This window comes from Sciurus carolinensis, chromosome 3, assembly GCF_902686445.1.
Source record: "Sciurus carolinensis chromosome 3, mSciCar1.2, whole genome shotgun sequence".
NCBI classification, from domain to species: domain Eukaryota; kingdom Metazoa; phylum Chordata; class Mammalia; order Rodentia; family Sciuridae; genus Sciurus; species Sciurus carolinensis.
Window position 1 is genome coordinate 150,205,749 of NC_062215.1, and position 17,313 is coordinate 150,223,061.

Genomic DNA, 17,313 nt, shown 5'->3' on the forward strand with positions numbered 1-17,313 from the left:
TGACTTCTTCAATGAGACTCCTAAAGCACAAGAAGTAAAATCAAGAATCAATAAATGGGATAGTATCAAACTAAAAACCAATCAAGAACATGAAGATAGAGCCTCCAGAATGGGAGAAAATAAGATGTGGTTTTTGTTTTATTCTGTTTTTGTTTTGGTACCAAGGCTTGAACCCAGGGGCACTTAACCACTAAGTCACATCCCCAGACCTTTTTTATATTTTATTTAGACACAGGGTCTCACTGAGTCGCCTAGGGCCTTGCTAAGTTGCTGAGGCTAGCTAGCTTTGACCTCAGAATCCTCCTTCTTTAGCCTCCCAAGCTGCTGGGATTACAGGCATGCACCACCATGCCTGACCAGATGTTCTTTTTATTTATTTTATTTTTTTATTTTTTGTAATAATTTTTTTTTCAGTACCTACTACAAACTAGAATTTATTCCCAGTGCTGGAAGTCATTGATAAGACCTATATGTAAGAAGATAAAAATATTATTAGAGCCATTTAGTATGGAAGGTATTTTCATGTTCAGACAATCAAGAAAAGAACAGTAATTAAAGGTTGACTCAGGAGGGTGTCAGACAGTCTAAAACCTGGTTTTTTGTTGGTTTTTGGTAAAATTTGAATATATCTTTAATTCTTATTTTAAAATGAGACAATTACTTTAGCATTTGTACAAATAATACCTATAACTCTTTCTTTGGCTATCTATGAAATTTAATTTTAACTTTTTGTCTTTTCCCGCCATAGATCCTGTTATTAATTTCAAAGATCTGTTATCTGTGGTGTATATATCTCACAGGACATATATAAATGTCAGAGTGGTCCTCTGCAGAAAGGTTCGTAAACTTTCGAGATCTGTTTTGACAACGACATCAACAAATTATGAAAAACTTTGGCATGCACATTTTGCAACAGATGAAAGTTTTAATTTCACTTATTTTATAAATGATATTATTTTATAAATAAAAATTTCCTTCTTAAAGTGTATTAACTTCATATGACAATAAGAAATCAGTATGAGAATTTGTTCTTTTTAGTTATACATGGACTTCTAGAAATATTCCCTTTCCAGAATCAAAAATTTATTACCAGAGTTTTAACAAGAACCATCAATGATTATAACCATGTTTAATTGATACATCATATTTTAGGATTTCTGAATCTTTTCAACATTGCTGAAGTTTTTTTGTGGTTTGTTTATAAGTTTTCCAACAATAATTTTTCCTGAGTACACATTTAACCTTAAGAGGTAGTTATTCTGTTCGCCTCTTTCTGATTATGTTCTTTTCTCTCCTTCATTGGTAACCTCTAACCATTCTACTATTTGCTTCCTAATTATTACTCCTAATTATGTTAGTACTTTTTCTGTAGGTTAAAAAAATATATATAGGAGTGGCTATCTTGTCTTTAATAGCTGTATAGTTTTTCATTCTATGAGTCTTCTGTAGCTATCATCTCTTTCCTTATTGGTAGACAATTAAGTTGTTTCTTGTTTCTCCATGTTATAAACTGATGTTAAGAATAGCTTTTTAATGTCTCTTTGCCCGTTTGTAATAATACATTTCAGGACATATTCCATGAGACAGAAATGCTTTGTTAAAGAGTGTTCATATTTTACATTTTGATGGATTTGTACCATATTGTCCTTCAAAATAACTGTACCACTTTCATTTCTACAGTATGTAACAGTGACTCCCTTCATGCTTAATCCTAAGAATTTGAAATATTTCATATAAAGTGGTTCTTTCCTTTCAGTATGCAATTACATAGAAACAGCTCTCAGTGTAACTTGGCTTATATCCATTATATACATGTAAAATAGAAGTAATATTTTATGAAGTCTTCGAAGTCATGAAATCTTGAAAAGTTCCTTTGCCAAGCAAAACTTAATCTGAAAGAAAAAAAATTGTACTTTGCTATAGAATAATGAAGCTTGCTGACTGATGACATTAGTGAAGAGAGAAACTTCACTGACTCATTGCTTTCTCTATCAATGTATATTGGTACTTTTTTTTTTTTTGGTGGCACTGTGGTTGAACTCAGGGGCACTTTACTGCTGACCCTTTACTCCCAGCCCTTTTTAATTTTTATTTTGAGACACAGTCTTGCTAAGTTGCCCAGGCTAACCTCAAATTTGTGAGTCCCCTGCCTTAGCCTCCTGAGTTGCTGGAAAGACTGAAGTGTATCACCACCTCCAGCTATTACTATTAATATTAAAATCTACTTCAACATTGTTCATCTATAAAATTTGTCAAAATTAGAACTTCTGTTAAGAAAGATATTCAGTACCCTGGGAGCCAAAGTCCTTTTCATCTACATAGAAGTTTATTGACTTTGTGATAAAAATGCCTTAAAATCTTAACTGAATTACTGACTTTTTTTTAACATTTAAAAAAATTTTACCATTTGTTTATTTTTTTATTTTTATGTGATGCTAAGAATCAAACCCAGTGCCTCACACATGCCAGGCAAGCGCTCTACCACTAAGCCACAACCCCAGCCCTCTGGCTGTTTTTTTTTTTTTTTAAGAACTTATTTTCATCCAAAAAAATTAACTTAATTAGGTAGTAGAGATTATGCATATTGCTACGCTAGTATCTACTGTTTAATCTCAACTACTTATGTGAGCTAAACAACAGCATCCATCTTAGAATTAATGTTCAGTTTTTGTTACATTTTTCTAATGTACTGTCTAAGGGAAAAAAAAAAAAAAGTTTTCCCAGGAGTAATCACTAACTTTTTACTTGGGGAGAAAAAAAAAACAAAGTGAGACCAGAAAACATTCTTGGTATACCTGGGTTCTGTGAAAGTGCCTGTGTCCTATTCATTCCCATAAACCTAGGCCTAAAAGTATGCTGGCACATAGTCAGTTGGTCAGTAATATTTGCTGAGCATATGTAGTAGGCTCATGGAAAGTATTTTGTTGATAATATCACTTTATTACATCTTACATATACCATCATCCTATTTATACTTTCTGCCTGAACAAATGAGTGGTTACAGGTATGTGGAGGATCATTTTAGTTTTCCTTTTTTATCTTTCACAAAGATTTCAGTGCATCCCTACTTTGTACATAAGTAATATTCAGATTATTTGGATCTACAATGTCAGTCATCCATGTAGTTTACATAATTTGATTAAAAACATAATCTTTTGAAAGTATAGCCTTTCACATTTTCTCATTAAATTACTTTGTCATTAAAATAACTGAAAAGAGACTTTTTGATATAAAGTACTGTGTTCTTTTTGAAGAATTTTATTTCTTAATCTCTTTGCAGATTTTACAGATTTTGCATTCCCAGCCAGATGCAGCATATCATATATCACAACAAGTGGGTTGGCAAGACACCCTAGTTAGACTTCTTTTAAAAGAAAATTTTGAAAATGGAAATTCTCTTCATAAGCACAGTAGAGCTGTTTTAATGAAAGAAAATAAAAATACATCAACTGAAGATATTAAGAAGAACTTCGAGGAAAAGACAGATGAGGAAAAAATCAACTCTTTTGCTTCATCTAGTGTGTCTTCAGATCAGTGGAGTTTAGAGGACAGACACTCTCTAGATTCAAATGCACCATTGTTTCAAGAAGATAGTTCTGTGGGAGAATTGTCTTTCAAGTCCGAGAATCAGGAAGAATTCTGGCATGGTAACCCTTCACATTTGAGTTTAGATCTCACTGGAGTTGATTCATGTGAACTGAGTGATAGTGGAAATCAAATGACAGATAGCCTACCTAGCACACCATCCCCAATAGAATCTACTAAATCATTTTCTGTTCAGTCTGACAAAGAAAGTAGCATCACAAATGATATGGGCTTTAATGACGACTTCTCTTCACTTCAAAGCCAAGAGGTAAAATTCCTTATTTTTCTAAGTGGTGTTTTTATTTTTAGATGTCACTTATACACTCTTCTTATTATTAATATTAATCACTTATTAATAATTTCATATTATATTCATGTTCTGGGTCTCAGGATTTAAGGTTTAGAAGTCTAGAAGTGACTAAATTATGTGTTATTTCTTTTTTCTTTCTGTGGTACTGGGAATTGAAATCAGGGCCTCCTTCATGTTAAGCAACCGCTCTACCATTGAGCTACATCCCCAAACCTATGTCTTGAGAACAAAGCCATGTTTTATGCTGGATATTCAAGAATCTTCAGAGACTATTGAGGTTCCAGGTTCAAGGCATTTTAAAAATATGTTATACAAATAGTCAGTATATGTGATGATTCTTATGATGTGCTTGTAACATTTCCTTTCTCCAATAATTTAATATTACTTTATCATTTTTATAGAGATGTGAGGAGGAGCTGCTTCAATTGGTGACAAATATTTTAAATTATGTGTTGTGTAAGGGACTAGAAAAGTCTGATGATGATACGTGGACTGAACGGGGTCAAGTATTTTCGGCACTAACTAAACCAGGAATATCCAGTGAGCTAATTCGACCATCAGATGAAATAAAACTAACGTAAGCATTCAGTTAGTTTGTTTTTTTGTTTGTTTTGTTTTGTTTACCCTCATTTAGGAGTAGGCATGAGTCTAAAATAACATTAGTTATTAAACACTCAGTATTCATTATTCAGTTTCCATAGTTGTGGGGGTGGGAGGAGAAACCATACTCAATTTCCTTTCCTATCTTTTGTCATTGTAGTAGAATCTAGAGAGAAATACAAAACTAACTCTAATGTGAGAATACATAAATCTTACATAAATTAAGTTTTAAGTGATTTTACATTTCTTATTTAAATTTTTTTCTGTAGAATCTCAGGACTTGGTGCATTATATTAACACAGGCTTGTCCAAATTTGAATGTTTGCATGCTAAAGACAAAGTAGTGTTTTCATAAAAATTCCTCTGAAGTATTTAGATTTCCTTATAAATGACAAGACTGTGTAGCAATAGCACACTAGGGAAGAGTTACCTCTTTGTATTCCTTTAGACTCTCTGTAAGACATAATAAGGTTTTCTTTCCTAACTTTCCCAATGTCTAGTTGTTATAGAAACTACTTAAAGTATCATATAGAGATAGAATATATATTATTGTGTTGACCTATTTAGAGACAAGCAAAACAGGTAACTGACTTAATATTAAGTGTATTAAAGACAGATACTCCAAACATTAAAAAGTTCCTCCTTTATTGTTAAGTTACAGCTACATATCCTAGTAATACCTGCCACCGATAGTGTAGCTTTGGAGATAGACAGTGCTGCAAATAAACAATAGTCATTATTTTTTCCTTGCTTGTTCTATCTTTCCGAGCTTATAGTTTTTAAAAAAATACTGTAAGTTGTAGCTGGACACAGTACTGTTATTTTATTTATTTGTTTTATGTGGTGCTGAGGATTGAACCCAGTAGAGGCAAGCACTCCACTACTGAGCTACAACCCCCACTCCCTTACAATGGTCTTAAGAGGACTTTGTTTTACATTTAGTTTATTACAGAAGATGTTAGAGTGGGCAGTCACAGAAAACAGAGAAACAAAAACTAATCCAGTAACGGCTGAAAATGCCTTCAGACTCATGATGATCATACAGGACTTTCTGCAGTCAGAGGGACTAGTTAACTCAAGCATGTGGACTGAGAAGGTCAGTAATAACCCTTTGAAATTGTATTTTGGGTAGTTTAAGGATTATTCGAAGAGAAATTTTGTATCTCCTTTTCTTAGAGCATTAATACTTAAATGCAGTAAGCATGGACTAGATATGATGAATTGTCACAGATTTTGTTAGTTTTTACTAGGATGATTCTTTTGGTGTTTGCCAGATATATATTAGACTGGTTTTGAAATATTTATGATTTGTATTAGTTTTAGAAAAACATGCCATCCATAGATTAAAAACTAAATGCTTTTCTCAATTTTTCCTTTATGATAGCTTTTAGAGGATATCATGCTGCTCTTTGACTCTCTGTCAGTCTGGTATTCTCAGAGTCCACTATGGGTAAAGCTCTCTCAAATTCAGATCCAGTTGCTTCTGGGATTCATTGAAAAGGGCAATTTGCAGGTTTGTCAATTAATTTATTTTCTATATGGATGTGGTGTGGTTATTTGTATAACAACTAAATGATAATACCTCTTCAGTACTCTGTTTTATTAGTTCAAAAAATATTCTTAACTTTACTTGAAATTTCAATTTTGTAAGATCAGAAAAGAGCTTGAAAAGTAGTTAATTGACTATTTCTTCCTAATATTTATGACTCCATGTAATTTTAAGGTTTCCTTTTATAGGATAATAGCTTATATTAAAAGCATTGTTCATATCATCCACATTCAGTATAACTTGATAGGTGCTAGATAGTCTGCATAGATTATATATACATGTATACCCACACACACAATTTAGGGCTTGCCTTTTTAAGAAAATGATTTTTTGTATTGGTCCTTTCAAGTTTTTTCATGCTATTTTACTAATTTACAATTCTACTTTGTGTTTCCTATTTTTTCACTCATCAGACACCAAAGTGTTAATGAATGTGCTAGATTTTAGAAATATACACAAACTAAGTATATTCACAAAGAATATTTAAAATTTCTATTTAAAGTTTAAAAGGTTGGAAAAATTCCATGTGAATTTTAGTCTGTTATTTTTCTGTTTACATTGGGTATTCATGAGACCTGGGTTGGATTCATCATAAGTATCCCACAGCTATTTACCTGGCCTTTTAATTTTCTCTTATTTATTTATTTTAATTTTTTTAATTGTTGATGGATCTTTATTTTATTATTCTATATGTGGTGCTAAGAATCAAACCCCATGTCTCACACATTCTAGGCAAGTGCTCTACCACTGAGCTACAATGGTATCCAGCCCTTTATTTTCTTCTAATATTGCAATTTTAGTATTTGTTGTAAGAGAATCAGGATGGGACTGTTTTCTAATACCATTTATAAACTAGTTATAATATTGCTAAACACATGGCAAAGTTAAAATTCTGACATAAGTTTGCCCTACTTTAAAAAGACCATAATCTGCCTGGTATAGCGGTGCACATCTGTAATCCTAGCAGCTCAGGAGTTTGAGACTCAAGGATTACAAGTTCGAGACCAGTGTCAGTAACATAACAAGACCCTGTCTCAAAAGATAATAAAATGGTCAGGGATCTTGACACAGTGGTAGAGGGCCTCTGGGTTCAATCCCCAGTACCAAGGAAAAAGAGACCATAATCTGATGATTATATTTTTTAGTGAATACTTTCTTCTGATCATAAATATAACACATGCTTGTTGGGGGGAAAAGCACAAAAGCATAAAGAGGAAAAAATAAATTATTCAACATTCCATATCCTAAGAGAAAACACTATTAATATTATAGTATACAATTCCCTTTTTGTTGTGTAGTTTTTTATGAATATATCTTTTTCATGTTATTGAAATTGTCATTTATTTGGGTAATTTTGAGTTCTTTTTCTTTCTCTTACTATTATATAAACTAATTTTCCCATGTTACTTTTTTTTGGTTGAGGGACAGGTGCCAGGATTGAACTCGGGCACTCTTCCACTGAGCCACATCCCTAGCCCTATTTTGTATTTTATTTAGAGACAGGATCTCACTGAGTTGCTTATCACCTTTCTTTTGCTGAGGCTGACTTTGAACTCAAAATCCTCCTGCCTCAGCCTCCCAGGCATCCCACCTGGCATCCCATGTTACTTTCATTAATTAGTTTCTCCCCCTCTTCTTCATGAATGTATCATATTCACTGTAGAATTTCATTGTTTAGCAAAAAAACTAAACAAGAAAATGGGTATTGAGACACATGGATAGGGCCCAGGTATGGTGGCACATGCCTCTAATCCCGGTGGCTCAGGAGTCTGAGGCAGGAGGAGAGTTCAAAGCCAGCCTCAACAGCGTGGCCAGGCCCTAAGCAACTTAGCGAGACCCTATCTCTACATAAAATATATAAAAAGGGCTGGGGATGTGACTCAGTGGTTGAGTGCTCCTGGGTTCAATCCCTAGTACAAAAAACAAACAAACAAACAAACAAAAACACATAGATGGTAAAAGTTTGAATTGTACAGTTTTTAGTACTATTTAAAAATACATAAACTAAGAACTTTAAAAAATAATGTTCTTTGTCTGTTAATCCTACTGATACTATATCCTTTGATAATCTAAACTATTGCAATCCTTATATACTTTTATGTTCGTCATAGTATCTTTTTTTCCTCCCACCAGAAATAGAACAAGGATAGCTTTTTTGACTTTATCATTAATATTAGCCTAATGATTGTCCAAGCAGTTGCATCTAACATGCAAGGTACTTATTTATTTTAGATGTTAGAACTCTTTTTTTTTGTTGTTGTTTGTTTTACAGTAGTTACCCTTGGTGTTTGTTTTTTCAATGACATTTCCCTGGGCAGAATGTCTATTTCTGCAGTTCACCTTGAATATCCAGTGCCTTCTCTTCTTAGGAGCTCTATAAATACTTATTCAATGAGCAAACAAGTACAACACTTAGAAATGAGACTAATCCTATCTACCAATAGTTAGTTATCTCAAATATTTCTTAGTAGTCTGATGCTTAATTTTCCCCTTTCAAAAATAAAAGTGTACTTCCCTGAAGTTGCACATTTTAAAGGATAAGACAGAAATACCTCTATAAAGTTTATAATAGAGCTACTTGCAAAATGAATCTATCTAGGAAATTTGTTTTATTTGGCCTAACCATATTATTTAAGTGTTAGGAGATTTCATGTAGAAACCAAGATTTCCCAGCCTGCCTCCAAAGTAGGATTGTATGGTTATTTATTTAGATACAGCATATAATCTCTAGTTGGAGTCCCTGTTTCTCCAGGTTTTTTTTTTTTTTAGCTCAGTGATTCTCATCCCTGGCTGAACATGAGATCACCTAGAGAAGCTTTTTAAAAATAACTGTGTAGGGCATCATCCATAGTAATTCATTCAATATTTTTTGTAATTTCTCAGGTGACACTAATGTTGTGCTGTATAATGGGGGTCAGGGCAGTGTGAACACATGTATGTATGTGCTATGTGTATATCCAAAATGAAGGCCAAGGAAATTATCTGGTACTTATTTAAAGTACCTTAGTACTTTTAAATGAATGTATAAACGTAGAGTTGTTGAATGCCATGATGTTAATTTAAAAGCAAAGCACTTGATATTCAACATTTTATGTGTACACTATTTTTAAAAACACTTGACAAAAACACCTTTGCTAACACCAAATATTAATATCAAATATAGTATCCAGCAAATACTGATCTAATACTGAATATTAGCATTGGGTTTTGTTCTGAATGTAGGGATTTTATCACTTCTTTCATATAAACCTCTATATTGAAATTGTTTTAATCAGATTCAAAGACTAAATTGGGAATGGGGGATGTGAGGAGGGTAGAGAAGCTTCATGTTCTAGTGGAGAAGTTAAAACTTTGAACCATCTCAGAGATTATTTCCTCCAGTGCTGTTTGCTTTGTCAAGATTTACATGGAAAGACTGCGTGTAGTCTTATTACCTTGGCCTGCAAAGACTGTTGGTACTAACAAAACTAGCTTTTGGCACAAATACAACTTTGAGGTACTATCTGGTTCTCATAATTTCTTACTTTCTCTTGCTCTTCTTTACATTGGATATAATAATTCAAAATAAGGTTATGAAATTAAGGGAAAAGGAGATACAGTTATATAATTTTTCCTGGTTTGGAGTTAAGTTTTAGATCTTTCTCTAGCCTAGAAAATATAAATCCCCTTAATGAGCTAATTTACCTTTCTGCATGGGGTCTTATTGCCAATTTTTTCCCCTCTGCAGTGCTTCAGATCAAATCCAGGGCCTCATGTAGGCAAGAACTCTACCACTGAGCTAAACTTGCAGCCTATCACAAATCTTATAGTAATGTATAGCATTTTTTTTTGGCCTGGCTTCTGCTCTGAGTATGTATTTTCTTTGGGAACTTTAAGAGTAATTTAGGTTTCTGGTAAACAATTTTCTATATGTCTTCATGTATTAGAATACTTTGGTTTCAAAATAGCAGAAACCCCAATTCTGAATGACAGTTAAGATATATTGACTCAAATCATTGAGAATTCCATAGTTTAGATGAATTTAAGTCATGATTCAGTCAGGGCTCTGGTTCCACTTGTTTTCTCTTCTTACTCCACTTCTCTTGGTCTTGTGTCAGCTTGTCTTAAGCTGGCTTCCATTTTGAACACAAAATGGCTGTCAATTGGGCATGTATGCTCCCTCATTCCTAACCTGAGAAAGACAGTACTTCCTGCAGTCTTTGTTGGTAAGACAGTTCTCCAAGAGTCTCTTGTGTTTCTGCATATCAAGTCAGTAGAGGCTCTAGCTGCCCAATAAAAATTTTTTTGAGAATGTTTGCATAGTAAAAAACTTTGGAAGTTAAAGATCATGTTTCTTCATAGAGCAAGAGGCAGGTTTGTTTACTGCCTGGTATAATAAAGGTAATCTCTCCTTCCATGGCAAAGGTAAGATAAGCTGACCGCCCATTTAAAAGATTCAGGTTCCTTGAGCTTGTTGTTCCTCTCCAAATAACCACTACCTATGTGCAGGTATCATCTAGTCTTCTTCATCTCTCATGTTGGGGATTGTGGTTTGGGGAACCAGTCCAAATGCTGATACTGCACCTATTCCTATTGCTGTAAATCTTTGTCCCTAACATAAAAATCTTCATTTTGTTTGTCAACATCTATGAAAGTGTAGCAGGGCAAGTTGTTAGCTTGGATATAAGGTAATATTTCAGGTCTCACAATTCTTTCACAGTTATTGTATGAAAGTTCTGAACTTGCAGAGTGAGGCAGAACCTTTGCTATCACTAAATGTCTACTTTAGTCTATTTCTTATCTGACGTGTTTTTTTCCAGGTTTGTGCAGTGGCGTCAGCTAAGCTAAATACCCTTCTTCAGACCAAAGTGATTGAAAATCAGGATGAAGCATGTTATATTTTAGGGAAGTTGGAAAATGTTCTCAGTCAGTCGATCAAGGAACAGACTGAAATCTACTCATTTCTGATTCCCCTTGTTCGTACTCTGGTTTCCAAAATTTATGAACTTCTCTTCATGAATTTGCACCTGCCTTCTTTACCTTTTACCAATGGTAGCTCCTCATTTTTTGAAGATTTTCAAGAATATTGCAGTTCAAATGAATGGCAAGTTTACATTGAAAAATATGTAAGTTTTATCTTTTTGAGCAACATTGCTTTATTGATTTATCATTTTTATAGAAGTGTATATCAAATTCTGTATATTTTTTTTTAAATAAGATCATACCTTATATGAAGCAGTATGAAGCTCATACATTTTATGATGGTCATGAGAACATGGCACTTTACTGGAAGAATTGTTATGAAGCCTTAATGGTAAATATGCATAAACGAGACCGGGAAGGAGGAGAAAGCAAGCTCAAATTTCAGGTAAAATTTATTAAATGTTTTTTATGGCTTGGATAGGAAGTATCCCTGAAAAGCTCCTGTGTTAATGCTGGAATGCTCTGAGGTAAAATGACTAGATTATGAGAGCTGTGACCTAATCAGTCCATCCTAGTTTGAATGGACTGACTGGGTGGTGACTATGCAGGTGGAGTATGACTGGTGGAATTGGGTCCTCATGGGCGTGCTCTGGAAGTGTGCCTCTGCCCTGCAGCCCTTTTCCTCCCTCCCCTTTCTGTTTCTGGACCCTGCCTTGAACTGAGCAGCTTTCTTCTGGCCTTTCCCCTATGATGTGCCGACTCACTTTGGGCCCAGAGCAACAAAGGCCGTCTATGGCCTGAGACTTATGAAACCATGAGCCCCAAATAAACTTTTCCTTGTTTGGGGTTTTTGTCACAGTGATCAAAAAACGGAAAGAATGTTAGTTTTTTGTGTTGATTCCAAGGATTTAAATTTTACATGAAAGTAATATCAAATCTGAAATTTGAAAACAAGAATTGTCTGAAAATTATTTCAGAATTAGAAGAAAAACTGCTAATCAATAATAATTGAAATAATAGTAAAGTATTCTTTATATAGTGATTTCGTACAAAGTCTTTTAAACTGAAAGTCCTGTAGTAGATACTTTTAAGGAATCAATATACACATTAGTGCTCAGTGGGAAATGATAGCAATGTATGCTTATATTAAAAGAGAAGAAGGGGCTGGGGAGATAGCTCAGTCGGTAGAGTGCTTGCCTTACAAGCATAAGGCCCTGGGTTCGATCCCCAGCACCCAAAAAAAAAAAAGAAGAAGAAAATCCTCAAATTAATAATTTTAAGCTCATGCCTTAATTAACTAGAAAAAGGCAAGTATTTTTAAACCTGTAACAAGCAGAGATAAGGAACTAATAAATAAGAGAAATCAATGAAATGTAAAGCAGAAAAACAATAGAGAAAATCACTGAAACCAAAATCTAACTTTTAAAATTAATAGCAAAGCCAAGTTCAGTGGCTCACACCTGTAATTCCAGAGACTCAGGAGATTGAGGCAGGCAGATGGCAAGTTTGAGGCCAGCCTCAGCAATGCAATTTAGACCCTGTTTCAAAATCAAAATGTAAAAGGCCTGGAGGTATAGCTCAGTGGTGGTGTGCCACTAGGTTAAATACCCAGCACCACACAAACAAAACAATACCCCCTAAAAAAAGAACCAATAAAATTGATAAAACTTCTAGCCAGAAAAAAAAAAAGAAATGAAAAATTACTTATACCAGGAATAAAAATGTAATATCACCACTGACTCCACAGATATTAATATGGTAAAAAAAAGGATTGCTGCAAACTATTCTATGCCCAGAAATTTGACAACTTGAATTGATCAATTTTTGACAGACATGAATTTTAGAACTTATTTAAAAATAAGTAGACAACTTGCATAGTTAAAGAAATTAAATTTATAGTTATAAATCTTTCACAAGGGAAAACGCTGGGCCCAGGTGGTCTCAATCTCAAATTCTTGAATTTAATGGAGATATTATATCTATTCCTTATAGTCTTTTCTGAAAACTGAAGAGCAAGAATACTTCCCAACTCATTTTCTGAGGGCAGTGTTGCTGTCATACTGAAACCATGCAAAAACAGTACAAGAAAACTGCACACCACTATCCCTCAGGAACATAGGTATAAACCAGATCCAATGGTACACATACAAATAACTTCACAACAAAATGGAGAAAGTTCTGGGAATGCAAAGCTAGTTCAATATTTGAAAATCAATCAATATAGGAGACCACATTAATAGACATGTCAAGAAAAACTATAGCAGTTACAAAAAAAGCATTTGACAAAATTCAACATCCATTTATGGTCAAAGCTAGGAATAGTGAGGAACTATCTCAATCCCTACAAAATTCCTACAGCAGCTTCATATTTAGAGATTAAAAACTGAAGGCTTTCCCTCCAGATAGGGAATTAGTAGTAATGTCCACTTTTCCTAAACCTAGTCACTATTTTATTTAAATCCTAGCAAATGCAGCAAGAAAAGAATATAAAAGGCACTCATATAAAACTATTTACCAAAACAACTATTTGCAGATAGCATGGTTCTGTATGTAGAAAATTTCAAGGAATCTATTATTTTTTAAAACCTGTAATTAATGAGTTTAGCAAGATTGCAGGGCATAAAATCAAAATACAAAACTTAATTAGAAAAAAAATTTTTTAAAGAATACTATTGACAACAGCTTTAAAAAGAATAAAATCCTGAGGTATCTAAGAAACTAGATTGAATGCAATACTATTAAAAATGCTAGGAAGCTTCTCTGTACATAAAGAGAAGTTTCTAAAATTTATATGAAAAGACACAGGAATTTTGGGAAAGAAGAACAAAATTTGGGGGCTGATGCTACTATTTAAAGATGTATTTTAAATTCACTGATCAAAAACAGTGTGCTATTGGCATAAGAATATACACACAAACCCACAGAATAAATAGAAAATATAGAAATCGAGTCATACATAGGTGTGTGTGAAATTTGACAAAGTTGCAATAGCAATTCAGTGAAGAATGAACATTCTTTTCAACAAATGATCCTGGAACAACTGGATATCTGTATTTTTTTGCGGTTTTCTTTCATTTCTCATGGAAGCACCTGACTTACACTTCATATTGTAACTCCAATGGGTTATACACTTAAATGTGAAATCTAAAACTTTTACTAAGATCTCACCTGGCAAGTTTCATAAATCTTGTAGAAGGAGTCACAGAAAAAGAATAATTATAACCTAAAATTAGAGTTCCTCTGTAAAATACCAAAGACATAACACATAAGAGACAAACATTTAAAAACTGGACTTAATCAAAATTAAAAACTTTTGTTGAAAGATGCTGTTAAAGAGTAAGAAAACAGTTCATGTGCTGGGAGAAAATATTTGCAAATAAGGTCATGGACACAGGACTTATATACAGAATAAAGAAAAATAATTTGAAATGAGTCTTCAACAAAGAAAATATATAAATGACAGACTCATGAGAAGATGTTTAAATCAATAATCATTGGGGGAATGCTGATTTAAATGACAGAAACTATTACATATGTGTTAGAGTGGCTACAATTAAACTGTTAACTCTAAGTGTAAAAACCTATAGAACTGATTTTTTAAGAGTAATTGTGAGTTGACCGAGGTGTTGCATGCCTATAATCTTAGTGACTTGGGAGGCTGAGGTAGGAAGATTGCAAATTTGGGCTAGCCTGGGCAATTTAGTGAGACCCTGTCTCAGAATTTAAAAATAAAATTTAAAAAAGGGTTGGGAAGTAGCTCAGGGGTAGAGCACCCTTGGGTTCAATCTCCAATATCTCAAACAAACACACACAAAAAGAGTAATTATGAAAAAGATAAGGGAATGGCATCCTTTAATTTCTGAAAAGAAAAAAACAACATTCAAATGGTATTTTTGCTAGATTGGCAGCTTCATTTTCCTTTCAGTCTGTTTGTTTTAATCAGTTGTCTGTTGCTGTGACAAAATGCCTGAAATAAAGAGGAAAGGTTTATTTTGTCTCATGGTTTCAGTTCATGATTTCTTGACACTGTTACTTTGTCTATTTACCTCCTAGCAGCCAGGAAGCAAAAGTGAGAGGAAGGGGCTGGGGCCCTGGCTCTCCTTCAAGAGCACTCATCCAGTGACCTAACTTCCTTCCATTAGGCCCCACATCTAAAGGTTCCATCACCTTCCCATAGTGCCACCACCTGGTGACCATGCCTTTATCACATGGCCTTTGGGGGCATTTAAGATCTAAACCATAGTATTTTTTTGATGCTGTGCATTTCAAATGCCTCAAGTATGTTGTAATCAACAATTATAACTGAATGTAGCTCTATAAGGTATAAGAAACAGAACTGTTTACTGACATTGGGATATCTCTGCTACATTTCACTCATACATACATACAAATTATTTCTTTAAATGTTCAGGTCTTTCCCCATTGTTGATTTTCATAGCAATAACTGCAACACATATGCTGTGGGGTTGGCCTTTGCTCCAAGGCTCCCTCTGGGCTGTTGCTACCTGCTGCCCAAGTAACTGGGTGTAGCCTTGGGGGCACTTGCTAGTTCAGATGCACACTGAATCCTGAGTATAGCTGTGGCTGCTTGGAAGGCTGCAGTATCTAGAGCAAATTGAACACATCATTTGCTACAGATATAAAGATGAGTATCTAGCCAGCAAACAGCACTCTGTGTTAAGCATACAAGCTTGCTTCAATTTTCTTGTTGTTTTTGTTTTTATTACCAATCAAATACATATTCTGGAAGAGTGTTTTGGAGGAGTTTGGTGGTATATGAAGGGATACACAAATACCAAAGAATTATCTTCCAGGGAAATAAAGATCTTGAAAATCAGTGGTTCCCAAACCTTTTTTCCAGCCTGGTTTTCTGTTAGAGGAGAATATTAAGGCACTTTATGGCTGTTTAGTAGTTTCATTTAGGACAGAATACAAAAGTGAACTAATACTATTATCATCTCATCAACAGAACAACTGCCAAAATTACTAATATAATCAAAATCAACCCTGTGGAAGAATAATCATAACATGTGTTTGGAATTCAAAAGATCTTCCTTTGGTGGCACCAAGGCTTGGCTATATTCTTTGCCACTTCATTGTAGTGAATAGTAAGCTGTCCTGCTAGCGGCAACAAAAGACAGGTCTTAGGGTGCTTTCTGTATCACTGTCTGCTCCCAGCTCACTTATTCGATTTTGTAAATAACAAGCAGGAGCTAAGGAACTTTATTCAGCAAGTTCCTTGGGATGTGTTTGTTTTCACATGAATTACAGCGGACAGCTCTGGTTCAGCAAGGACCAAGATCTTTCTCCAAACTAAAAATCTCTAAGAGTTGAAATAGTTGATGATTTCAGGCTGAGGATCTGAAGTCGATTTCAGGCTGAGGATCTGCAGCTTTTAAGACTTCATTTTTCATTCATTTCTCAAAATGGAAATGGCTATTAGCATTTTGTGCCTTTGCAGATATTGTCTTCCAAGAATGTCATTGGTGGTTGAACTGGTTACCCCATAAAGTTTCATGTTGTCCAAAGTGAGTAGGTCTTTCAGAAGTAATTAGACCTACACAGACCTGTTCATCATTTAGAACTATTGTTATCTTTAAAGTAACTAAATTTATTATTTAAACAATAAAATGACTTGAGCATATTCAGTTTATTAGAACAATTTTAAAACACTTATTGAATTGGAAAGTACAGTCTCTAAAAAAGAATATGTGCATATAGCTCAAACATCCAAACCTACATTTTTGTGAAGATTTTGTCCCCAAATTTAAGAAGAATTAATTAGCATATTTGGTGTAATCATAAACAATTAAGGTTACATTTATTTTAACTATTGCTATATTTTAAATCATATTTTGCATTAAAAATGAAAACAAAACCATTTCGTACAAAAGTTGAGAGAAAAATACTACAAGATATATTAAAGGACCTTCTTCAGGCCACATAGAAGCATGGAACTGCAAAGCAGAAGGAATAGTTCAAGAAAGAAGTATTTAAGTAGACATAAGTGAATCATGATAGTTAAAAAAACATCAATAACTTATTGTGGGGTTAAAACACTTATAGAGGTGAAATAAAAGGTAACATTAAAAGGATAAATGGAGTCAGAATTGGTGGGTTTTTTTTTTTTTTTCGTTGTTTTGAAAGTGGTAAAAATACTAATTTAAGGTAGCATAGGATCTTTTATCCTTCTTGTTGCCATTTCCTGTTATATCCTAACATTATTCCTAATGTTCCTATTACCAAATAAAAACTATCATTCCATAAAATAAATATAAAAATATTTGTAATCCTGAAAAATAATGTATTATCAAAAAAACTAATGAGATGAATAAATGGGGAAATGTTTCCATTGTTTTTACTGCCT

General features: G+C 33.8%; 1 protein-coding gene across 1 annotated transcript in view; it reads left to right on the forward strand.

Moving 5' to 3' along the window:
* Nbeal1 (neurobeachin like 1) overlaps positions 1–17,313 on the forward strand; it is a 190,717-nt gene that overhangs the window by 111,418 nt on the left and 61,986 nt on the right. Inside the window, 7 exon segments of the mRNA XM_047546399.1 lie at positions 749–837; positions 3,281–3,853; positions 4,297–4,472; positions 5,438–5,591; positions 5,880–6,008; positions 10,844–11,149; positions 11,242–11,407. Coding sequence (XP_047402355.1) covers positions 749–837; positions 3,281–3,853; positions 4,297–4,472; positions 5,438–5,591; positions 5,880–6,008; positions 10,844–11,149; positions 11,242–11,407 — 1,593 coding nt within the window.